The following is a 26,298-nucleotide window of genomic DNA, read 5'->3' on the forward strand; positions in this document are numbered from 1 at the left end:
GTTGGAGGGCACTTTGGGAAGAAATGTTTTAACATACCAACACACTTTTATAATAGTAAAATAGATTATGAAAAATGGTATGTTTTTGGGATTAAATGTCCATATGGCACCGTCTTAAAAATTTGTCTTTGACTTTTTTTTTTGGCTTTCTGAATCGGTCCTTACATGTCTAACATTTGCAACCACACCTTCGAGTCAATGAGATTGCCATTACTTCCCATAGCCGTGTATCTGGCGACTGCTCTCAATCGGTTGATGAATTTGAAACAAAATTTAAGAATCAAGGTACACAATAGCAATTTCAATGATTCAGAAGACTATTTTTTTTTTGCAACTCATATGAATCGGAGGATCAAATAACAATTTTAATGATTTCAGAGGCTAATATTGGAAAACACTTTCATTTTGCAGTTCAATTAAGCGTGTAGTTATGACAGTTCTGATACCTTAACACCGCTAGTTTACTAGTTAAACGTGTCCCGATCCTTTTTGTCAAAAGATCCGACCCGAAATGACAAATCCCGATCCCCCAGCTCCAAATACATCGCGTAGATCATACGCGACGCGTTAACCGTCCAAACAACTAACCTCGAATCTGCACCGTCCATTTTCACTTAAAACCCGTTTAGAGCTCTGACCGACCCGACCCGATCCGATTCGATAAATCGCCCTCTGCCCCTCGCTCGAGGAAAAATTAAAATTAAAATAAAAATAAAAAGAGAAGATGATGAGGATTTGAGGGGCTATTACGGAAAAACCCCGATACTATCTCCCCCCTTCTCTCACGCTCATAACTCATAGCTACTTTCGCCGGCGATCGACTCCGGCGGTTGTCGACTCCTTCGGCCGTGGCGACAGAGCGTGAGAACGCCGATCACCTCATCGCCGATCTCACGCGAGGTGCTCCACTGCTTGAAGATCCGTTTTCGATTTGATTTTTTGGGCGTCCAAAACCTACAAATTTCTCCACGCCACAAAAAAAAAGTTTAACTTATATTTAGTTTTTTTGATGATTTATTGCAGACATAACCTATTGCGGGACCCAAGCATGGACGACGATCCCTCGGGCGCTGCTTCGCAAGATGGGCGAGATGAAGGTCAGTTTAGATTCTCTCTCTCTCTCTCTCTGTTGTTTGTTAATACTAATCTAAGCTTAATATATATAATCGGAATAGGTTATTTTTTTAAAGGAAAAATATAGTAAACTTTCTGATAGCAATGCGCTCCAAAGATTCCTCTTAAGGAATTCTATTTCCTTTTAATTTTGGGATTTTTAATTGAATTCAAAACAAGTTTCGATTTCTTTGTTGGCTGGGGCGGAAGTCTTGTACGAATCTTTCCCGATTAAATAGTCACATCATAAGATATTATAAAGAAGTTTTTGAGTTGCTATGAAATGATGGCCGACTGAAGAATTTATTCTAATGATCTGTGTTGTTTTTTTGGTACTTTTTGTGTATGTCGGCACTGTGTATGATTTTGATTTTTAGTTATAATTATAATAGCATCATCAATGGTGAAGAAATTTAAGAAAGTGGATTATTTTAATCTGTTAGACTATTGGTTTTATCTCTGTTTGTAAACATTTCTTATTTTGCCATGCTTATATGTGTTTATCAACATGGAAATAGTTGTCATGCTTGCCTTTTTAACTTGACAGAAGAGGAGGAAGACTATGAGGAGAATGGCGATGGGAATCGGCTCTTGGGTTTTATGTTTGGAAATGTAGATGATTCTGGAGATCTTGATATCGATTACCTTGATGAGGTATTTCACTCTACCAAGTATTTTCCCTTTTATCTTTGTATCTGAGAATTGATGTTTGCATCCCAAATATATTTGTAGCAGTGCAATTTCTCTTGTGAAAAGTGCACTGTACTCGTACAACAATACATAAGAGGCAACAATAAACATTTATGTTATATTCAAAATGCTATGGATGGATTTTGAACTTTATACTAGTAACCATAATTTAGATACAAACTTTCTCATGGAAGGATCCCTCTCTCTCCCTCCCTCCTTCGTCCTCTTTTGCTGGCAACTCAAATTTAGTATTTTCAAGATCTTTTCCTTCAAACGTTATGGCACGGCTCATCTTAGGAGTCCAGTTACAGGAACGGACTGTCACTCACCATCTCTCCTACGACAAATCACACACAACAGGACAGAAAAGGGCAGATATTTCGCCAATGTAGACACATATCAAACATGATAGATTAATATTGTTTGCATGGGTGCGCACGCACGCGCCTGTCTTCTTCAAACCATTTTCAATGAATTGCTTTTCGAGTGTCTGATTATGTGTAGTAAATTGCTCTTCCAGCGTCTATTATGTGTATTTCTCACTTCTTTCAACCCTGGCTATTGAATTACTTTTTTAGTGTTCTTGAACTGATATTTTAACGATTTCGGATATTTTATATTTATATTTTCATATTTTGTTTATCAGGACGCCAAGGAACATCTTGCGGCATTAGCTGACAAGCTGGGTTCTTCCCTTACAGATATTGATGTATGTGAACCCCAGAGGCCATTTCATGCTCTTGAATGAAACTAACCTATTTATGAAACTCAATTTCTTTGTTTTTTCTCAGTCCTAGGAGACTTATTTATTTTCTATGTTGCAGCTAATTAAATCTTCACATGCTTCAGCAGATGCTACTGAACAAGGCAAGTATTTCATCTTAAATAAAATTAGTTTTATTGATACAAGGCTTTTGTAACAGATGTTTTATGGAGAAAATACACAATGGTCGTGTTTGATATAATTAGAGGAAGATTGTGGGTCTGAAATTATATATTTAAGAATACTTTTTGATCGGTAAAGCGAGTCATATGTCTTTCTTACTGTTTTTTGGTGAGTTCTACCATATTTTAATATATTTTCCACAGCATATCTGAACATTACTATTTCCTCGGTTCTGGGCCTATTAGTAACTATGCTGCTAAGTGCTAACCAGGTTGCAGCCTAATTTAATAGGGACATCCAACTGTGTCCTTAGTCCTGAAATGATGAGTGAGTCAGGTAACATCTACATTTATAGGTAAATTTTTTTATGGCTATTGGATGACATCAGGTGTAATCTATGTTCAGAACTACAAAAACTTGAAGGGGACAGGAATCTGAAACTCGTTTCATGCTTTATAAGGTTTAACATTAGCATTGAGACGAGCTTGATTGGGATATATTTTTCTTTTGGATTCTACAGATTTCCAGGATGCAGTTTATCTTTTGTGTTACTTATGTTTGTTTGGTTCTGTAAAAACATGCTATGTTGTTTGTTTGATTTTCACTTTATGACTACTTATATGCCACTAGTGTGATGTTGTTTGCCAGATGTTTGATCGCGCTGAATTCCTAAATCCCGAACTGTTGGGTAACCTAGTAGGAGTTGGATATTATCATGGGTGTTGGTGTTGGATGTTTGAGCTGGGTGTTACTATCTTTTCCTACTATTTCATCTTTTACACTAGTTCTCTGGGTTATGGATGCATGTGTGTGTCTTTAGCAATTAAGGAAGAACGCTGGATACTTAATTCTTTTGACTCCTTTCAAAAAGAAACAATAATAATAAACCTTGAGATACCCAGGTTTGATATTCAACCTAGTTATTATTTGAGATCGCTCATATAATATCACCGTGCCACTTTGTTTATAATGTTGTTCTGTTTGCTTATAGCCCAACACGTTCTTGAACTGTCTGGAAGCTACTGTTCATTCTCAGAAACAAATTTCATATGTGCAAGACGCCTATTTGTTTGTTGATACTTGCTTCATGAAGTAATGTCATATGTTCTTACATAGACTAGAACAGCAAGTGAAAATGGGAAAGTTTTAATGGCGATCCAGTAGAGTTTATAGCTAAATTCTGTTTAGTTTCCTTTATCTATTTAACTTAAAGGTTTGAATAAATCATTTTCATTTTTAAGTCTTGTAGACTATGATGAAAAGGCTGAAGATGCCATTGATTATGAAGACATTGATGAACAATATGACGGTCCAGAGATTCAATCTTCTACAGAGGAGGACCATTTACTGCCTAAGAAAGATTTCTTTTCTTCTGATGCATTGTTGGCCTCTTTGGATCAGAAAGGGTCTGTCTTTGATGAGGATAATTATGATGAGGACGAAGAAACTATTAAGGAAAATGAGGTGGAAAACAACATTGAAGTCAAGGTGCTTCCTTCTGCAGGTGATGCCTTTGAATGTCACGATATATTTTTTCTTACTGTTTCTGATCATAAACTTTTTTTGTGGGAAGTCTAAATGTCTTAATGTGCATATGGTAGGAGTATTTAATATACACTGTCATGATTATGATTTATTGAAAAGGATGCACATTTAGTCATATCATATCTGCTGGTTTGATTTCATATGATAAGTTTTGTTCTTGTGTTGTTTCTGGCTTTCACAAATTTCTCTTATCAATATTTCTGAGTTTTTGTTCGCTTATACATGTAACACATTTGCTTTTCAGGTTTGATATGTAATGTAAAGAACAAAAAATGTATTCGATGTATTTAATAGTCAACAGATATATCTTGATAAGGTGAGGTTAAAATTCTCTGACACATGCATCACCTAACAATTTTTTTTCTGTATCGCATCTTATTATCAATACTACCAATAACAATAAAAGCTGTCTCTCTGTACACTATCAGGCTTCTCAATTAAAGCAGAGAACCCATAAGAACAAATAAAAGCTCAAAATAACAACTCTTACTTTCCCCAAAAAAGATGTCAACAAAGCTCTCAGAACAAGCGTAGAAAACAACTAAGAACCTGTAAATAAAGCATAATATGTCACCACTTTTTCCTCTTTTGAATGAATCGTCACCTAACTACTTGTCGTTGAATCAAGAATGTAAATATTTGATGAAAGTTAATAGTAATTTTGCCAAATGTTAGTGCTCCAAGCTATTACTCGTCCATCAGATTGTTATAATAACTCTGCCACTTATTCGCCTTAAAGGCCATTATGTACTGGCATACCGCATGAAAGGACATTTGAGTTTTTGACTTAGGGATTCAATTCGTTCACGATTCTTTTCCCTCAAAAAGGATCTCTTAATTAACAGCATTTCTTTATTCTAAAAAGTGCACACCTGGTATATAGGCGAGTGGGGCTGTCTATCTTAGTACATCAATTGACTCGGTTTAGTGGTGAATTTTGCATTTCTTCTCATCTTTCACTTGATTTAATAGATTACTTGCAATTAATATTTCAGTCTGAGGTTATGCTGTTAGTAAATATTGGAATTTCGTTGTTAGTAACGTTTGGTCAATCCATCTGATGCCATAGTAGAACATTTTAAATTACAATTCTTATTTTATTTATTGAAATGGATAAGTTTTTTTTCTTCCAAAAGAAAATAAGTAGATGATTTATCTTAAGTCATTGGTTTCCAGAGACTACCTCACTAGCTATTCTTTATTTCTATTTACTTTCTCAGAAAGAATAACATAAAATTTCTAGACTTGTCATTTAAATTTTGTCTATATGTTTTTGTAGGGGATTGTTTTTTCTATTCCTTAATTCTTTGATTTCTAATCTTTCTCACTGTTACTCCAGATGAGCAATTGCAAATAAGTTCTGTGCATGCAACTTCACCTGATGGCATTTTGTCTGGATCCCCAGAACTAGAAGCAGAAATGGCCTTTGAAATGGAGACTTTTCAGGTCCTTTTTCAATATACTTTTTCTTTCTTTTGGTCTACTAGCTGGAATATTATATTTATGCATATCTAAACATTATTTTGCTTTTTGTCAACTTTGTTTAGGCTTCTCAAACATTTTGCTCTGTTACAAAGAAAGTATACTTTTCCATCAATCTGTGTGTGTTCCAAAACTGTCTTTTCAATTTTTGAGGCATTTTCTACTTAATAGAGTGGGACATAAAATTTCTATGGAATTTTAAAAAAATTTGCTCCAATCATTCTTATGTATGGAAGTGGAAGCAATTTATATATTGTCGTCATTGGTCTTATCCAGAAATGGTTTAAAACACATACACTTTTTGTGGTCACATATTCCCCCAGTTTAGTTGGCAGTAGTCTTGCCTAGTTGTAGGAACTGCTTGCATGAGCACATAGAACATTCAAGATTAGGTTAGGAAGCTGCTATAGCTCTGAGAGTGGGTGCCTATTTGGCACATGGTGCTCTTGCTGATGCCCGGACGTATCTGCTCGTAATGTTGCTTGTGAATTAGTCCATTCCCTTTGTGCACAAGTATTTGTGCTCTTTACTACAGATGTTGTTGATAGACTAAATTTAGTTGAATATGAATTTAATTGAATTCTTTGTGATATTTGTTTTGCAGATGTTGTTGATAGACTAAATTTAGTTGAATATGAATTTAATTGAATTCTTTGTGATATTTGTTTTGCTCTTACTGTCTCAGAAGCAGTATATTTCAAAATAGTGAATGGGTTTCGAAAGAACCCATCCTCTCAAAAAAAAGAAAACACAAACAACAAATGGGGAAAGAACAGATATACCACATCTACGCAGCATATCAGGACTTACAGGACAACATTTTCCTTGCTATAGACAACATTTTCCTTGCTATATATGTTATGCGGTTATCTATTTGTTTTGTGTTCAAGCTTGTAAGAGATTTCCTCTAAAACAATAAAACACACACACACAGACATGCACATAGAAAAACTATACTATTTCTGTGTATACTGGTCTCATCATTCTGTTATTAGTGAACTTAGCTTTTCTAAATATGTATTGACTATTGATGATTGCATCTTTTGTTGATTTTTATATATTGTTGGAAGAATACTGGTCTCTTTTAGTTCATGTTATTCTGTTATTACTGAATTTACTAATTTAGCTTTTCTACATATGTATTGACTATTGATGACTGCATCTTTTTGTTGATTTTGATATATTGTAGGCAGAATCTGATATCGAGCAAGATCCAGTTAATTTCAGGAATGAAACTTCTCTACCCATTTTGTGTGTTGAGGATGGGATGGGGTTGTTAAAATCCAACCCGAACCGTTCGATTAAAAAACTCATCCCTATTTCTCAAATCTCCTATTCGATTCGATCCTCAGCTGACTCAAACGAAAGAAAAAAAGAAAAAACTCTAACCCTAACCTTAATCCTCTCTCTCAATCTCTCAACTCACTCCCGTTCGATTCGATCACCTCCGCTGTTCCGACCCGATCCCGCCGACCGACTCCTCCTTCCTCCGACTCCTCAAGTCCACCCTCCATTCCTATTTTATAAAATTTTCTATATATAATAATAATTTTAAAAAAAAATCCTCGTCGTATCCCCGTATCCTATTTTTTTGGATTTTGTCGTATCCCGTATCCGTGTCCGTATCGTATCCGTGTCCCGTATCTGTATCCGTGCATCATAGATCTCATGTCATGAAAATTATAGACCATGATGCCATAGGCCAGATCAATCCTAGTGCTATATCGAGTCTAAATCTATTTCCTAATGATCTGGACATTGGTTCTTTTGAGAGTTCATCAAGAACCACATAACAATGGTTCAGTGCTTCTCAGACCTATTAGCTGTTGCATTATGTTAAAAGTCAATACCTGACCAAGTACGTGCCCTCCTGCCTCACGACCTTGAACTATAATTGCATCCACTCCAGCATGTTTTGCTTTTGCTGCTTCTTCAATACACCCAAGCTGACTCAAGAAAACATATGAATAAACAAAGTGTTAAGCAAAAAGAAATGATAAAGTTGAATGGTGAAATATTATTCAAGAATTTGCTATGTTTTAAAAGGACATTTTATAGGTACTTAACGCATAGAAAACCTAAGATGTTCTCCAATGATGATATTTGGGCAATTAAGAAATTAGCATAGCAGGACAGAATGCGAGATGGATGACTCGCAATATGATACAAAAATATGGGGAAGATTTCAAGCATTTATAGGGGGTTTAAAGTTGCTTCTATTGGGATAAACTGAGGAGACCAGATGAGATGGTTCTGGCATGTGGAACAAAGGCCAACAGATGTGCAAGCTAGAAGTGATACGATCATAGTTGGTGAGGAGAGGCCCAAATAGACATGTATAATGGAAATTAGAAAGGATATGAGAATTATTAGTTTATTGGAGAAAATGACTCCTAAGAAAGTAAAAGGATTGAAGAATATTCACTCACAGCTATTGGTCTACAAAATCAAGCACGCTTCTAGTTGAGAAGGATTGAATAACGATTTCGATTCATGATAGACAGTGCATCTCATATTAAAGAGGACTGCCAACTAGAAGTAAGTTATGACTGCCAACTAGAAGTAAGTTATCATTTAGATCTCATGGGATGAAAAGTATTGACAGTTAAGACTTCCGTGTTTGAAGTAAGTCCATCATACAAAAAGATGGACAAGGAAAGGAATAGATAATATCCCCCAAAAAAAATTCAACACCGCCGTTGCATGGTGATATAGAAATGAGTGTTGCAAAAAGTGCTGCCTTAAAGGCAATGATGACCCATAGTTGTATCCGCTTTAAGAGCAAGGGGATATGTAGATTAAGGAGAAAATAAACAAGCGAGACAGGTGAACCGATCACAACTGTACACGAAAAGAATCTCATAGAAATTTTTTCTTTTAGTGATTGCATACACAATGATGACTTGATCAATAAATGTAGGTTTCTCTAAAAGGAAAGAAATTGGCAAATAATGCAAATAGCATACTCCTGCCATAAACGTGCACCAAAAAATCTTCAATTCTGAAAAATATCACTTACTTGATGAATAACCATAACCCCGCAACCATGAGCTTCAGAAACAAGCTCTCTCGGGTACTGACCCCATGAAACCTGCAATAATGCCACCTTTTCTTCCAATATAATCTTTATATTTTCCTTGTGGGGAAACTTTAGAACTATTCCAACTCCAAATGGCTTGTCTGTTAAGGATTTTGTTTTCTTTATCAACTCCCGCATATAATCAGGGGATTCCTACAAATTTTGACATACATAAATTAATGACGAACATTTAAAGGTAGTCTTAGAGAGATGACTAAATTAATTTAGATTCTAATCTAACTTATTAAAATTAGAGCACACGTTTGAGAATGTAACAAAACCAGATACAATACTAAGGAAATATGCATCGAAGTCACAATTTTCTAGTTGAAATACTGACGGTCTATAAGTTTTGACTGTTCCTTTGAATTAGGTCTAGATACAGTAAAGAACATTGACAGGTAGTCTTATTATGGAATCTATCCACGAAAAAGGAGATTTGAGGCATACATCAGACTGTCAGCATTATCAATCATGAAAATAGAAACTAATACAAAGCTAACTGGGTAAGAGAGAGGGAGGGAGGGCGACTAAGAGAGAGGAATATCACTCTGCATGATGAGTATTACTATACAAGGAACAACCGCTTGTCAATGAAATTCAAAAGTTGCTTTAAACAAATAAGGTTAGTGGTCAATTTTCATGATCCCTATTACTGGGTCCATTAGCGCAAATTAGAATTGATTCATCAATAGACGATATACTTCACTACTACAAAAGCGCCTATTAATAACGGTTAATACAAATTGCCGTTTTTAATAAAGCCTAATGGAAACACACGATCATTTTCCTTCTATTAGAAACGGTTAGCTGAAAAATAAAGGAAAAATAGGCCCATTGGTAAATGAAAATTTTGGGGGGAAGTTAAATTTCATTGTGGCGCCTGGTTAAAAAGGGGTAGGGAAAATTTTGGGGGAAGCTAAATTTCATTTTGGGATCATGGTGAAAGGATCAGAAAACTTTTCCAACGATCCATTCCTTTCTCTATCTTAACTTTATGTAATTTTTCTTTTAATTAACCTAAATTTGATCCCAAACTTTGGATCTCAGTTTCAAGAGGGAGAAAATACTAATCTTTGTTATGAATTGCAGAGCAGATCTCTTCCTCGTCCAGCGAAACGATAATCAACCAGGCATCAGTGACTTCTAAATGCTTGATTGGAGTTCCAGAATGCACCCTAGCCTCCACCGGCACCATAAATACCCTCGATTGCTTCAGGAAAACCTTCATCGTCCTCCTCAATTCGTTCTCTTTACCAAGTAATACCCCCCCACCCCCCAAATTGTTATTTATTTATCAACTTCATCGTCCTCCTCCTTAATTTGTTTCGCAGATTGGAAACGCCATCGACACGGCCGAGCGAGTCGATAGAGAAGCCGAGCGCGGGGGTTGCCCTTTGGTTGATGTTCTCTCCGTGGACACCTTTGCTCCTGTAATTTCTTCGTTCATATTCCTCCCCCTACCTGATAAATTTTAAGGTTTTTTTGCACTTTAATACCCCTAAAGTTTCATCCTTTTCTAACCTTGGCCCTCATCTTGGGCTATGTTGTCACCAACACCTAACAGTATGTAAGATAAAATGTATAAAAAACTAATTTCGTTATCATCACTTCATTTTTACATTTGTAATTAATTTTAAATTGATAGCATTGTTTTTCACTCTCAACTATTTCAGAGGTCATGACAATCTCAAATTCTTTCTTTGTATTGCACATGATGCTAAGGATGGTGGATAAATTCCTTGAAATGGATATACATGTTGTGCACTCCACTTGTTTGATGAAATGCCAATACGTGATTTATTGGCCTAGAATATTGGAGTATCTCCTCAAGTTTAAGTATTGAGAGTTGATACTTTTTTCTATAATTAACACCTTAATTGTTACTAGCATAATCCTTTACTTGATATCATGCGAAAAGACTAAAATTGGTTGTGGAGATTATGAGATTCTCAACAACAAAGTTATCAATTATGTTAACCAAAGGTATGAACTTTTTGGTATCCTTTTCTTACTGTTTCTGATCATAAACTTTTTTGTGGGAAGTCTAAATGTCTTAATGTGCATATGGTAGGAGTATTTAATATACACTGTCATGATTATGATTTATTGAAAAGGATGCACATTTAGTCATATCATATCTGCTGGTTTGATTTCATATGATAAGTTTTGTTCTTGTGTTGTTTCTGGCTTTCACAAATTTCTCTTATCAATATTTCTGAGTTTTTGTTCGCTTATACATGTAACACATTTGCTTTTTAGGTTTGATATGTAATGTAAAGAACAAAAAATATATTCGATGTATTTAATAGTCAATAGATATATCTTAATAAGGTGAGGTTAAAATTCTCTGACACATGCATCACCTAACAATTTTTTTCTGTATCGAATCTTATTATCATTATTACCAATAACAATAAAAGCTGTCTCTATTTACACTATCAGGCTTCTCAATTAAAGCAGAGAACCCATATGTTGTGTCATGAATTCAATTTTTTTAGCTCAGCTACTTGTGTCTCTTGGAATTTTTTGTTGTTTGTAATTTCTAAATAATTTTAGTGACTTATATGGATAACCCCCCAGCAAGAAACTTCCTCAATAATAATACTTAGCTTGTGACCCCTCCCACTACTATTTTACCCTTGACTAGCAGTTCAAGTTCCTTTGCTTTTATTGTTATTTGTTAGTTTTTTAATTCTTTTTTTAAGTTTTTTATTAACATGCAATGTTGTTCACTATCAGAGTACAATCTTTAGGTGTATAACTGTTTGAAGAACCTTGTTACCTTTAGCTTACAGTAAATTTGCATTTAACAGTGAAATATCCACACATTTTTTTTGTGCAAACTAAAAGAATGGTAAGTTATTCTGAGCACCTTGAGTTTAGAATTAATCTTGTTTTGCCTGTACAAATTAATCAAATTTGACATGCAAGCATGTACTTATAGCTAGTTCGGGACTTATCATATAGCATTCTTCAGTCTACCTTTCTCAGTAGTAGAATATTTGGAGATTATCTCTCTCATCAGCAAACACACACAGAACACACAAACACGTTATTCACTTTAACTACTTTAAGTCCCAAGTATTTCATGGATTTAGCCATTTTTTTCTCAGCGTTGCTTGCAGAAATAGTTAGATATCCAAGTATTTGAGATTATCAAGTCAGGCACAGGCTCTGTCATGGCGAGGTTATTATCACTAGTGTTTTGGTTATGTTAAGCGATCTAAAACCTGTCCCGTTTATATCATTGAACTTTAAGAATTCCATTTGTCGTGCATGTCTGCAGCATTGTAGGGGAGCTGGTTGTCATTCCATGTTATATAACTTTCTAATACTAGTTGCGTGAATATCAATAAACAGATATCAAATTAACGGTTTGGTTATCTAACTTATGGAGTACAAACGGTCATCCAGTGAGAGGATTTAGAAACTTAGTCAATAGGATGATTGTGGTAGGTCCAGAAATGACTCAATATTTTCTTCACGAGTCTTTCCAATGATTCACTACTGAGCTTAATCAAGATTGAGAAGCTCCAAATAATGGACAAATTTCAGTCCCAATTTCAGGCTGTCATCATGGTTTTACCTTTTCTGTTGATAACATGCTTTAGGAGCTAAAAGACCCAATCTGCAGTACGCTTCCGAGCTGCTGTGTACTTGGAGTCTTTGTCTTATTCAAACAAGTCGCAACCATCCAAATTCAAAAGTCATTTTTTTGAACCACAACTTTATCTGAATAACGTTATAGTTGAGGCTTAAGTACTAAGTGCATTGGAATAACTTCAGATATTGATGACTTTATCTTGTTTATGCTACAAGGTAAATGACCTGGAAAATTGTTGTCATGCTTCAGTTTGTTGTCAAGATCTTTAAAGAATTAATTGCCTTGTAATGCAGGAACCTCACATGGAAGTATTGTCACCAGGATCAAAAAGCATTCAAACATATCTTCTGAACAGAATGTTAGTATATGTCTACCGAGAGTTTCGTGCCAATGAGAAACCAGATATCCTTCCTCTTATTCGGGCTGATGATTTGGCGTCAAAGTTTCCTGGTCTGACAGATGCTATTGTACGTAAACGATTGAAGCATTGTGCAGACTTAAGGGTAATGTTTAACTCTTGTTTCATGTTTACAGTTCGATTGTTAAATACCATTATTATTCTAAATGCTATGATGATTTCATTTGGGTGCTGCAAAAATCATCTAAATTTCATTATTTTTTTCACAACTATTACATCTTTATATTTTCTGCTACTAATATGCAAAATCTTTATGTGTCCAGAAGGGGAAAAATGGTATGTTAGTTTGGGTTAAAAGACATGATTTTCGTATTCCATTGGAGGATGAATTGCGAAGAATGTTGTCACCAGAGAACGTGAGTCCCTCAACTTATAATTGTTTAATACTCCCATAGTACTCCCCTTGTTATAGTGTTACCAACTTTTACATTGTGATGCCTCCTACTTCTTTAGTATCAATCATCGTTTTGCATTTATTTACCTTGCAATATTTGTAGCAGTGAAGTTTGAGAGCATGTAAGCTTCTCCATTTTGTGCTTATTCTAGGTAAAAGTTTCTAATAATTGTTTCCAAGGGTTCGATGCATTGAACATAGACAAGTTGTTGTAATAATCCTGGAATCAGGAAAGAGTTGTTAATTACTGTAAACATTCAAGCATATAATTGCTACTACTTTCAGTTTTTATGTGAATGCATCTATTATGAGATTCTGAGAGATGCTAATTTTATGGTCTCATTTGGAAATATCTGAGAAAATACAGCAGTCATATATATATCAACTTTCCTGGCTTTTTTCAGCTTGAGAGTAAGTTCTCTATGGTACCTTAGTAAAAAACAAAGAATAGCTTCCTAATCACTTTGCTACAGTCAAACATGTCACTCCATAGATATCTATGATCAAATTAAACATGTTAACTCAAATCTGTATGCATGGTGAAATATTTTTTTTCAAGTGTTTTAATCTGTACGAGTATTTGGTAGAAAATTAAACTCAAAATCTCCCATACGTAAATTTTTTACTAGGTTTGAAACATTCTAGAAAATTAAACTAAACAACTTGCTATTATGGTCCTATGGCCATCCATGTTTTGCCTACTGAACAGTGAACACAGCTAAAAGTCCCAAAACTCTTTGAATGTTTTTAGATACCCAATTATTTAAATCAAAGTTGAATGGAAAGATCTTTATTTCTGTTTTTCTTGTCATTGAATTTGACTGGAAGAATTTGCTTCCAAATCCTTCATGAGGAGCCAAGTCACACTGACATGTGATCAGAAAGTTGTATGCTATTAACAAGCTTAACGCCTTCTGTCTCTCTTGTGTGTATCTTTCTCTCACACCAACACACATGTGATGGGAAAATTATATAATTATTACAAGTTGACTTCTGTTGCTATGCCATAACATCTTTCATACTAATGTCAAAGAAGAGCATATTTTGACACAAGACTGATGGTTTGCTCCAATGACTGGTAAAGTTGAATATTTGCATAAACTAACATTTCGTCTGGAAATAACCATTCTAGCTGGTAAATCAATAATATCGCAGATCTGTTTAGCACTTTGTCTCTGGATTCTTTTTTTTCTTCTTTTTTTTCTTTGCTCAAGTTCTAGTTACAGTTGATTATTTTTTTCATCACCAGGTGTGCTCTTATGAAAGTATGCAAGCTGGCCTATACCGGCTCAAACGCTTAGGAATTAGCAGGCTTACCCATCCTGTTGGCCTTTCTTCTGCAATGAACCAGCTGCCTGATGAAGCTATTGCTCTAGCTGCTGCATCACATATTGAAAGGGAACTGCAGATAACACCATGGAATCTTACCAGCAATTTTGTCGCTTGTACAAACCAGGTATTTAGCTTCCTTCCTTTTATGACTGAAAAAACTTTCAAAGCTTTCTTTAGGTCTAGTTTTTCTCCAGTACTTAAACTGTGTTATTTATCAGGAAATTCTCCATCTTTTGCTCCAGAAAATTAAAAACACTTGAATTTAATAGATTCAATAACATTGTTGAGTTTATAAGTTTCAAATATTTATGTTGTCTTTTTGGACACAACATGTGAATCATAGGGAGCTCGAATGTCTACCCACCAAGGTTGCAAGCCTCAGCAGGTGTAATGACAATTTAAAAAAATTCAGATGAGATATAATAGTAAATTTTAATAAAATAGTCCTTGGATAAAGAAAGAAAACATAATGATATACCTTACCATATCTGCTGCATTTTTATTCATTTATCATGTAATGTACCATATGGTATATGTTATTGGTTTGCAATTAACATCACCCATCAACACATTGCATGCTTATAAAGTAAAATAGTTTCTGAACTATAGCCAACTCTCCCCTCCCTCTGTCATCGAGAGATAAAGGAAATATCTCCGTCCCTTCAAACTTTATAAAAAAATTCGACAGACATAAATCAAAAGTTAAACATATAAGAAAATAATCTATACATGATAACAAACTGTAACAATTTTAGGGCACAGCTGAAAATAATTGCTTATTGATTTAATTGGTTTATTTGAGAAATGACAACATATCCCGATGAAGACAAAGAAGAGGTTGAATTATCTAGCTTGTGACCTTCACTTTTGTTGTGACTGTTATGGAGAGAAACTGATTTGTGGCTTTGGCATTTTCAACGAAAAATTGTGTTAGAAACTGATTTGTGACTTTGGCATTTTCAACGAAAAATTGTGTTGAATGTAAACACCACATAGGTGGTGATGCTCCAAGAACTACTTGCTGAGATTATTATTATCAAACATGGGGCTAGTTGATATTGTTTGGAATTAAGTGCTGCATAATGCTGATTAATGCATGGAACAAAGTGCAGCACAATGCAGGGATCTGCTGTAGGCCACCTCCTGAATCCATGGCAAAGACTTTTAAAATAAGTTGGGGCAAACTTCACCCACATCACCTAGTAGAATGATCAATAACGAGGATGAAAAATCCCAAATAAGGCTATACTTAAGCGGTGCTCAAGAATATTACTATGATTATGGTATCTGAGAGGTCCTCCCTTGGGGAGGTACATTATGTCTCTATGAGATGTTTATGCTAACAGTATAAAGATATAGATTTAACATTCCTTGAGGGGGGAACAATGTTTGTGGGACTGCTCAGCTAGCGACCCATACCCTCAAGTAAAGGAGAAAGTTGTTGGAATGTTATATGTTAGATTGAAGGTGAAGATTAGGCATAGGAAAGTAACATTGCAAAGGAGAATTTGGTTTGGAAATTGGATGGGAGGGAATAAGAACTCAAAAAAAGCAATATTCAATGGTAATCATGTGCATTCGCCCGATTCGTAAAATAGAGGTAATGATGGATTTTCTTGGACCAATCACATGATATTTGGAGTTAGGATTTAACAGTGGAAGAGAGTGCGCAAAGGGATATCTAGAGCTCATGTAAGACTATAGCCACTAATATTTTCTTGCATATTGAATTGGCAAAGGTTAATTGTTCAAGAGCTTATAAACTTGTCTTATGTCCTAGAGTTATGCTAGCCCATAACTGTTAAAATGTTAATTTCTTAGTCTGTTTGCGGAATCTAGATCTCAAAATTTGAACTAGAGAACAAGTTCATACTTGCTAGAAAATGAAGATTCGATGTGGTTCAAGTTGGTGTCTACTTTGGTAAATTGTGAAGTTTTTGTTTAGCATCCTGCTTTTGTGGAGGTATTATCCGACGTCATATTTAACGATTTTTCAACTTAAAGTAACTAAGAAGATGTCAGTCAGCCATATACTTTGGGAGATTTAGAAAGTGACCATAGATTCTTAAGTTAGTCAGACCTATGCTACTGAGGCCTACTTCCTCTGTGGTTAAAGGGTAGGTGGGGTTCTTGGAACTCCTGGATTCAAGTTTACGCATGTTGTTTGTTCAAAAAGAAAATTTCAATCAGCACTAAAAATTGCGGTTAATAGCCATGATCACAAGATCACTTGCTCGGCACATGTTGGCTCCTACGTGGCTATAACGTGTTAATTTTCTAGGCTGTCGGAGAACTTGTATCACAAAAAACATTAATTGGGCCTAAGGTAGGTCATCTTCTAGTAACTATTGTGGTATCTGGTGCCATGCAAGCTGTCCCAGTTTGGTGAGTACGGAGATTTTCCTTGAAATGCTGCTATTGTGGTAAATTTTGACCATCATTTTTTTGGGTTGAGAAATAAGGATGGGATTTCAAAGAGAAACACCTGCCATCCTATTACCATTAAGCAGATGGTTGATTGCAAGTAAATGTCTATACTCCCAATGGTAAGAGTATAGACAATATCTGACTTTTGGCCATCATATATACGCTTCCCAATTTCTATAGCAACTGGCCTATACACCTATGTTGTTAAGTTGTTGATAGCATATATGAGTTGTATAATATAGTCATGAAAAATCCTAATCACAAGGACTAGTTATGCTTTATGTTGTCTTCTGACTAGAAGTATGGATTTCACATGTTATACAAATTGATTTTGTGTATTTGAATGTTCACTGATTTCCTAATCATTGCGTTACTGCCTATATACTTGTGTTTCTAAAATGATTGAGATACTAAATTTGTTAGTTTTAAATGTAGGATAAGGAGAATATTGAGCGATTGGAAATTACAGGTGTTGGTGATCCTTCTGGTCGTGGATTAGGATTTAGCTATGTTCGTGCGATTCCAAAGGCTCCCATTTCAAACACAACAATGAAGAAAAAGGCAGCTTCTGCAAAAGTAGGTTCAACAGTCACTGGCACAGATGCTGATCTGAGAAGATTGAGTATGGATGCTGCACGTGAGGTATAGTTCAATTCTTGATATACTAAATCTTAATGCTTGATGTGCCATCTTCATAATTTTACTGATGTGATCATTAGCATTTTTCTTCTTGCAAGTATTATTATCTTGACTATGTAAAGATTGTTTAAGTAATTTATGGATTAATATTTTTGAGATATTATTCCCTTAATTTATAATATTTCGGCATTAGTACTTCAAATCTTTGAAATTGTCTCCTCCAAATCCTGTAGGTGATTAGTCCTGTCAATATCCATGTCCAATTTTAACTAACCATAGTTGGGTTAGCATTCAACCCATGGTAGTGCATAACTTTTTAATCTGCAGACCACCAAACCCATCCCTAAAACCTCTCTATCAATCCATTTTGTAAGTATAAAAAGGGAAACTTGGGTTGGAGTTTTTGGTTTGGGTACAAATATGACTAAAAGAATCAAGGTTTTAAATGTCGGATGTCGGGTTCATGTCGGACGGTTGAAATACATGTCAGATAGCGAAAATCAGGATATATCGGGGGACATGGACTAAATATCGGATTGCCATATCGGGTGGTGCACATATGTATAATATCATGTCCTAAATGTAATCTAAGCATTCCTAAATTCAATATAAGCATACTTTATAAATTCTAGAGGCGACGCCGATGATGGGTGGATTCCGACGTCGTAGGGAGGCAGTACCGAGGCTCTTCTTCTTCTTCGTCTGCTCGAGGTCTTTCGGATGAGTCACCGACCACCCTCTTCCCTTTATCCTGACGACGGGGTACCTTGTCGCCCTCGGGTTCAGTTGGGGTTCGGATTTCGGGGTGCAACGGGAGATAGACGACGGGGGGCCAAGATGGAGGTGGGGAAGGGCGTCGTTGTTCACGAAAGGAGTGATGTGTTCCCAAGTTCACTGCAGCCCTAATTTTTCTCTTTTCTTTCTATCGGGTTCATAAGAAACCCTTAAACATGAGAACAGGTCAAACGAGTTTAGGTTTTTATCACTAAACCCAAATCCGATAACAAAAAACAGATCTAAAAAAATGGTCATATCAGCCGATTTTTCAAAGTTGAAAATCGGCCAATATGCCCGATATGGCCCCGATATTTCCGATTTGACCCTAAAAACCGACATACGAGTTGAAAACGCCTGCTCAAGCCCTCAAACCGACATGTCGGCCGACATTTAAAACCTTGAGAAGAATAGATCGTGTTTTTATGGTTTTGGGTTTGGTTTGGTATGGGTTTAAGTGTGGGTTTGGATGGTTAAGTTGATTTATAAGGGTATAACAGGAAGTTCAACTTACAAATGTTAAACTTAATGCCTATGTTGCCCATGGTGCAAATGACAGCTTGTAAGAGGTCTAACTTTTGTGTGATGATACTATTTGGGAGATTAAATAGCAATTTAGATTTGAGGGACTAATACCGAAACATTAAAGATTTAATAATCTGTAATTGACTGACATCTAAAGAACTATTTTATTTAGTATTTCCTTCTGTCAAGACTTAACGGGTGGTAGAGGTTATGAAACACTAACTTATCTGTTAAATGATCAATTTGGATTAGTTTCTAACATGTAGCTTGGTGCAAGACCTGGTTATGCAAAATTACGCAAGAGAAATGAACTTAGTTGGAGCAGAAGTTCAACAAGTTCTCTCACTCTTTATGAAAATTTTCTTTTAGTCAAACCACTCTTATAGGAGGATGATTGAGAGGGCTAATTATAATAAAGGTAATTGTCATTGATTGAGCTATGCTTGATAAAAGCTGACTTTGATAAATGCATCCTCTTTATGTATGAACTATGTTAGAATAGAAACCTATAAACCTGAACTCTCACCATAACTTTGGAGTTTTGGTGTAATGGTTTGAGGGATTTAATTTAAGATGGTATCAGAACAATCCAGGTTCGAATCTTGTTGACCACAAATTTAATGCGGATTTAAAAAAAAAATTGTTAGTGCTAGATGAGTTTAGGTTTCAGCCCATAAAAAAAGGGTGCTAAAAAAGGGGGGCATGTTAGAATATAAAATTATAATCCTCAATTATCATAACTTTGGAGTTTTGATGTAATAGCAAGAGGGACTTTCACAAACTAAAGCTTTCATTTTTGTACAGATTTAATCCTTTGAGTGGTTTACTAATAGATTTACTAACAGATTTATCTGTAGAATATAATTGCAGCATTTGCTTTACTAATAGATTTATCTGTAGAATATAATTGCAGCATTTGCTATACTAAATTACTAATAGATATACCTTTAGAATATAATTCCAGCATTTGCTATACCAATAGATGTATCTTTAGAATATAATTGCAGCATTTGCTTAATATTTCAGATAGCACGCTAGTAATTTATTCTTAATAATGACTGCTTTGCATACATTTATACATTTATGTTAGCATTTCCTTTCATTTCAATGGCTTATATTACTCATAGAATGTTTTCTTTCTAGGTTCTTGTAAAGTTCAACGTTCCTGAAGAACAAATTGACAAGTTAACTAGGTGGCATCGGATTGCACTGGTGCGCAAGCTTTCGAGTGAGCAGGCTGCCTCAGGAGTAAAAGTAGATGCAATGACTCTTAGTAAATTTGCACGTGGGCAGAGGATGTCGTTTCTTCAGCTTCAGCAGCAGACAAGAGAAAAATGTCAGGAAATATGGGATCGACAAGTTCAAAGCCTTTCTGCTGCTGATGGTGATGAAATAGATAGTGAGTCAGAAGCAAATAGCGATTTGGATTCATTTGCTGGGGATCTTGAAAACTTGCTGGATGCAGAAGAATTTGAGGAAGAAGAGGATGACAATGTCGACTCAAAAAGTGATAAAGCAGAGGTTGTGAGAGGACTGAAGATGAGAAGGGTCCCCTCTCAAGCTCAAAAGGAAGAGGAGATTGAAGATGATGAAGCGGAAGCAGCTGCATTGCGTCGTTTGCTCGATGGTAAGGAAGTAGGGAACAATATAAAATTGATGGGTGTCGAATCATTATTTATCTTCAATCCATTAATGGGCAGTGTGGGTTTTTTTTTCATTTATTATTATTATTACCACTTTTTACTCTTTACTCCATGTTAGATAATTTTAACTAGTAATTATGTTCATTTCGTCCTTACTTTTTTTTACAGTTTCTGTGGTACATCATTGCGGAGCTTAAATTGCAGAACCATTTGGTAGGGTTTTCGTCCATTAAGTTCCTAGGTGGCTAGCGACACTTTTTGACAAGCCTCCCTCCATAATAATTTCTTTATTCAGGCACTTGGTACGGTGTAACTTCAATAGAACTTTGCTAATGTATTACATTCATAGAGAAGAGTTTAAGATGATAATGATGACAGTTTATAGAAAAGTACCATCAGCAAACCTTCTTGATAATCAAGCTATTGAATCAAACTGAGATGCTTACGAAAATAGGAACTGCGTAAATATTATACATAGATGTCAGTGAAATGCATACTTGTGCCATGCTATTGACGTGAAATAATTTTTAGCATTTATGTATGTTTATATGTTGCTTGGTGATTGTTTTATATTTTCAGATTTCTCTCTATTATTTCGGAATATGTCACCAGAATACAGATTGAGTATGCAGTGTGTCATATATTATTAATGTATTACTCAATGTGATCTATATGCGGTCTATTTATGTGATATACTAAATCTGATCCAGAACGGCGCTTGTTTTATATTTTCTGATTTCTCCCTATTATTTTGGCATACGTCACCAAAATATAAATTGAGTATGTGGTGTATCATACATTATTAATGTATTACTAAATATGATCTATAGACATTCTGTTTATGTGATATACTAAATGAATATGGCACATCACTGCATATGGTCAGATCCTCATTTACTGTTTGGACACTTGACAGAACCATATTTGAATCCAATTGTTTATCACAATTGCTATTGGTCTTAACGTAAATTTTCAGATGATGAAGCTGAGATAAAGAAGAAGAAGAAGAAGAAATCCACTTGTAACCAATTTGGTCATAAAATTCAACTGGGCTCTGATACAGTTGATTATTCCAAGAAAACAAATCTTGCTGTTAGGCATAATCTTAGAATGTCTCATTCGGATGGATCATTTGCTTTGAAAGAGAAGGTGATGCACGAAACCAAGGAGGTAACATCATCTCACTTGTTGCAATCAGTCTGATAGCTTCTATTGCTCTCTAAATAATATTGTATGCGATTTGTTTGTTACACTGGTTAAATTAGCGATTCTAAACTAGACGTCTTTATAGATGAAGTTAATTAGTTATACTGACTACCGTTTTACTGCAGGAAGAGAAATTTCTTGTTGAAAAGGGTTTACCAGGAAAAGTTAAAACTAAAAAGGTAAATGAAATCAGAAGTTTTCCTTAGAAAATCAGAAGTTTTCCTTAGAAAATCAGAAGTTCTCCTTGGGAAAAAAACAACTAAAGAAAATTGTGATATGTAGCGTTGTCAGCTCTTTAGCCTCAAAAAATATTGCTGGCTTCGCACTTTCATCTAATTAATTCATTTTCTTGATTGAACAGTGTGTTGACATTTTCTATAATCTGCTCGTAGTGATTAAAAGTAGTATCTAGTGTACGTTCTTCCTGATTTTCTTTTTTCTAATGATTATATTGTCAAGGAAAAGAAGCCGGTGGATAGAAGAGAGAGTTTCGTATGTGGAGCTTGTGGTCAGGTTTGTAATACACAAACTGTGTATTTTGTTCTTGATATGGAATGACTCCCTTTGTAATGTTCAAAACTTTTTTGATGGAGCAGCATGGACACATGCGAACGAATAAGAACTGCCCAAAATATGGGGAAGATGTAGAAACTTCAGAATTAGAGACTGTCCCAGCCAAATTGTACCAGCCTGATTTAGGAAGCCAACAACTGAAACCTCCGAGTAAAAAGTTGATACCCAAAATTTCTGTAAAAGTAGCCGAGGCAGAGGTTTCAGAAAGTGGTGAAACGCCTGGTTTAAAATCAGGTTCAAAGGTTATCCCACTTAAGTTCAAATGTGGCTCCTCTGACAAGGCTTCTGAGAAAAATCTGGCAAGCACTTATCCTTTTGATAAGCAGACTGCTGTAAGTGCAGAGGCAGAATCTAAACCAATTAAGATCAGTAAGCTTAAAATTTCTAATAAGATGAAACCGGAGGATGTTCAGTATGAAATATCAAAGCCTTCAGTTGTAATACGGCCTCCGGTTGATGCGGAGAAAGATCAACCTTCCAAAAAAATCGTTATAAAACAGCCAAAAAGTGTCAGTTATGTAAGCCAAGCTGATCCACTTGATGTTGGAATGGGATACGAGTTCAGAAAGACAAAGAAAATCACAGAACTATCAAGCTCTGAGAAGGTGAGTCAGGAGAGCAATTGGTTCAATGAGGCAGATAGTAGGAGAAAAGCTGTATACGAGAGGAGGTTTTGGGATGAGGAAGAGAGAAGAAGTGGTAAACAGAGAGTTGTGGAAGAGAGAACATGGAGAATGCCCGAGGAAAATCTGCTAGAGCAGCAGAGATTAGATGGGACTAGTAGCTATGAAGAACCAATTTGGTGGGAGGAAAAGAAATCTAAAAAGAAGAAAAAGAAAAAGAACAGACCTGATTTCAGAGATGAGTATTTGTTAGAGCGTAAGCCATATAGAAGTGACCGTAGGATTCCTGAAAGGGATCGTGTTTCCAAGAGGCGGCCTATCATTGATCCTAGTCACTTAGAATATGCACCTCCATTAAAGCGACGCAGAGGAGCAGAGGTAATGCTCTTAAAGTCCTTTAGAACTGATTGTCAAACTCTTGTCATGCAATTGTGGTTTGCCGTCGTTCTAAATCCTCACTTCTTTTACCCTGCAAATTATATGTCTTTTCAGGAATCATCTAAGTTATTTGTTGTATCATATGACATTCATCTCAATAACTTCTGTGTGTGTTTCTTTAAGATAGCTGCATTAGTTTCATGCATGCTACATTTTGTTGGTTATATTTTCGTGCATCCACATAAATGATTTCATGATAAATTAAGTAGGATACACTTGAACTTTTTTTTTTTTTGACCATCCATAATATGAAAACACTCATAGAATGATCCAGGTGTTGTACACGTTATTTCAACTTAAAGTTGAAATTGAATAATGAAGTTGTTGACTTACCATCATTAACTTAAAGCTGGACCAAGCTAACCAAATTTCGAATGGAAGCGGTTACCCTGTATATAGGTAACTCTGGTTGTCTTTTGGGATGAAAAGTGAAATTTCGTTTTCCACTTTAATATCAAAAAGAGCGTGCTTCTGATTGTACATAAGAAAAATAATTTTCCAATGTTTGTTCTTTCTTTAACCAACATAAAAGGCCATAAACTTATAGAAAGACTGGATATATGAGTGGCATTGGGCATATAGTTTAACCGACATATAAGGCCATAAACTGATAGAATGGATATTTTAGTGGTGTTGGACATGTAGTTTGCAGGAGTTTGACCGTATGTTTGTTGAAATAGAACTTGTAGGAACTGGTGCTTATGAAGTATTATAGAACACTTTAACTTTCAAGTTTTTATCTTTATATATTACTTCTTCGAAATCATAGACAAAGGAGTGATTCTTGTCTTCATCCATTTAAAATTCGTTTTGTGAGTTAGGTGTTCTCTGATGTAAAATGCCAGTTTATTTCATGAAATCTCCGAGTCCAAACTTGACTTCCTGAAATTTTCACTTCAAATTTGAACATGATAAACACATATATGATTGCATGATGTAAACTTGACTTCCTGAAATTTTCACTTCAATTTTGAACATGATAAACACATATATGATTGCATGATGTAAACTTGACTTCCTGAAATTTTCACTTAAAATTTGAACATCATAAACACATGTATGATTTGCATGATGTAGTTGATAAACCAATATCTTTCACAGGTTGTATTGTCCAATATATTAGAAACCATAGTGGATAGTTTAAGGGAGAACATCGAAATATCATATCTATTCCTGAAGCCTGTGACAAAGAAAGAAGCCCCAGATTATCTCGACATCATCAAGCATCCAATGGATCTTTCCACCATCAGAGACAAGGTGAGGAGTATGGAATATAGGAGTCGAGAAGAGTTCAGGCACGATGTGTGGCAAATCACTGTAAATGCTCACATTTATAATGATGGTCGTAATCCTGGAATTCCTCCGCTTGCTGATCAACTCTTGGAGCTCTGTGACTATCATTTGCAGGAGAAAGATTATATTTTGACTGAAGCTGAATCGGGAATTGACAGAGATACGTAGATATTTGACATAAGCATTTTTTTTTGGTTAGTTTTTCTGTATGGCACAAATTTTTGATTATATGCCATCATTTGTTGTATAGTAGCAGCGCTGTCTTGTAATATATTCATGTTTCTGATCTATCTATATTGTCCAATTTCTTTCCCTTTGGTTTTTCTTTTGTACAACAGGCTATTTGCAAACATTTGTTAATGTACCCCTTGCGCCTCCTGAGGCCTGATTATTGATTGAAGCGGGGAATTAACAAAAATGCTTTTGATGGGTGGTAAATGTTTGTGGCTTTGATTTGGTCAAACCTTTTTTGTTTCTTTTTTTATTTTATTTTATTTTATTTTTGTCAACATCCGCTTGTTCTTTTCCCAATATTGCAAAAGCCCTGGGATCACCTCTCTTTCTACATGCCCTCGCCTGCCAAGCTCCTTGAACCCAACACACAGACAGCCTCCTTTCTTTGTCCAGGTTTCACAGCTCAACCGGCTTTATATTTTATGAAGATTATAAGCTCCAACTGTAGAACACGCTTTTTGCTTTGCCATAGGTATAGAATTTTCTATTAAATCTGGCCTATCTCTCTATGTAATTATAATTCTTAATCATGCTAGTAATTTATCATGATAAAATATAAAATGTAAAGAAAGTACGCAAATTACTAGGGATAAAGAAAAACAATAACAGATTCTAAAACAAGAGGAGAAATTCCTTAAAATTTTTGACAAGCATCACCAATAAACCAACACACAACATTACTAAAGAAAAACAACGGTGAAGACAAAAAAAAAAAAATCATGCCCGTTGAGGAGATTAAACTGCTATGAAAATTTCTAAGAAAATTGTTTAGTTTCTTGCTTTATACACAAGGCATATGTAGCACGCGAGGGGGTAACAATTGCTAATAGAATCTTCTTTAGATAAAAAATTACAAACTGTGGAATATCTTGGCTGATAATATGCGGGATTAGGATTTTTTTTTTTTAAAAGGGTTCGAAGCTGTTCACCTTGTGCACCTTGGCTGATGGTAAAAGCACGTAGGTTGAAATTCGCCGCAAGTGGCGGCCGAGGAGCGGAGGCAGAGGTGAGGCCGGAGGAGAGTATGGAGCGGTTATGGGGATGGAGGCGCCGGAGGAGGAGGAGGAGGCTATGAAGCAGCAGTTATTGCATGATAATATTTACAATTCATAGAATCTCTGCATTATTTTTGTACAAAATATGTTAAAATTATTTCATTCTTGTCGTATATAGATATGTTAGTTACAATCATTTAAAATAGTCTTAGTTTTTCACAAGACTAGTTTTTACACACGTGCAATGCACGTGATTTAATACCATGATTAAGTATTTTTGGCAGTTTGTGCTCATTTTTTTCTTTAAACTCTTACATCCCGATTATTTTTTTATGTTTGTTTAAATGGGATACACCCAATTTAAATTTTCATGTTGATATTT

The 26,298-nt window shown here is 35.3% G+C and overlaps 1 protein-coding gene and 1 long non-coding RNA gene across 2 annotated transcripts; both read left to right on the forward strand.

Annotated features, from left to right (window-relative positions):
• LOC109832531 (transcription initiation factor TFIID subunit 1-like) lies at nt 718-25,087 on the forward strand. The gene is made up of 19 exons (XM_020399879.1): nt 718-900; nt 1,024-1,097; nt 1,661-1,767; nt 2,450-2,512; nt 2,628-2,670; nt 3,939-4,193; nt 5,574-5,680; nt 6,906-6,988; nt 12,085-12,100; nt 12,696-12,905; nt 13,084-13,176; nt 14,464-14,670; nt 17,409-17,615; nt 20,055-20,538; nt 21,531-21,724; nt 21,886-21,939; nt 22,220-22,273; nt 22,357-23,334; nt 24,496-25,087. Exons 2-19 carry the CDS (start codon nt 1,049-1,051, stop codon nt 24,853-24,855), a joined length of 3,564 nt encoding a protein of 1,187 aa, XP_020255468.1. The 5' UTR covers nt 718-900; nt 1,024-1,048; the 3' UTR covers nt 24,856-25,087.
• LOC109832721 lies at nt 8,860-10,848 on the forward strand. The gene is made up of 3 exons (XR_002244944.1): nt 8,860-9,794; nt 9,888-10,055; nt 10,130-10,848. It is a non-coding gene; the product is annotated as an uncharacterized LOC109832721 (long non-coding RNA).

Source organism: Asparagus officinalis, chromosome 3, assembly GCF_001876935.1.
Source record: "Asparagus officinalis chromosome 3, Aspof.V1, whole genome shotgun sequence".
Classification (NCBI taxonomy): domain Eukaryota; kingdom Viridiplantae; phylum Streptophyta; class Magnoliopsida; order Asparagales; family Asparagaceae; genus Asparagus; species Asparagus officinalis.

Excerpts from the sequence above, each read along its gene's own strand:
- LOC109832531 (XM_020399879.1), top strand. The coding sequence starts at position 1,049 with ATGGACGACGATCCCTCGGGCGCTGCTTCGCAAGATGGGCGAGATGAA. Across the intron at positions 14,671-17,408 it reads TTGTCGCTTGTACAAACCAG|GATAAGGAGAATATTGAGCG; the intron begins GTATTTAGCTTC and ends TTTTAAATGTAG. Across the intron at positions 20,539-21,530 it reads ATTGCGTCGTTTGCTCGATG|ATGATGAAGCTGAGATAAAG; the intron begins GTAAGGAAGTAG and ends GTAAATTTTCAG.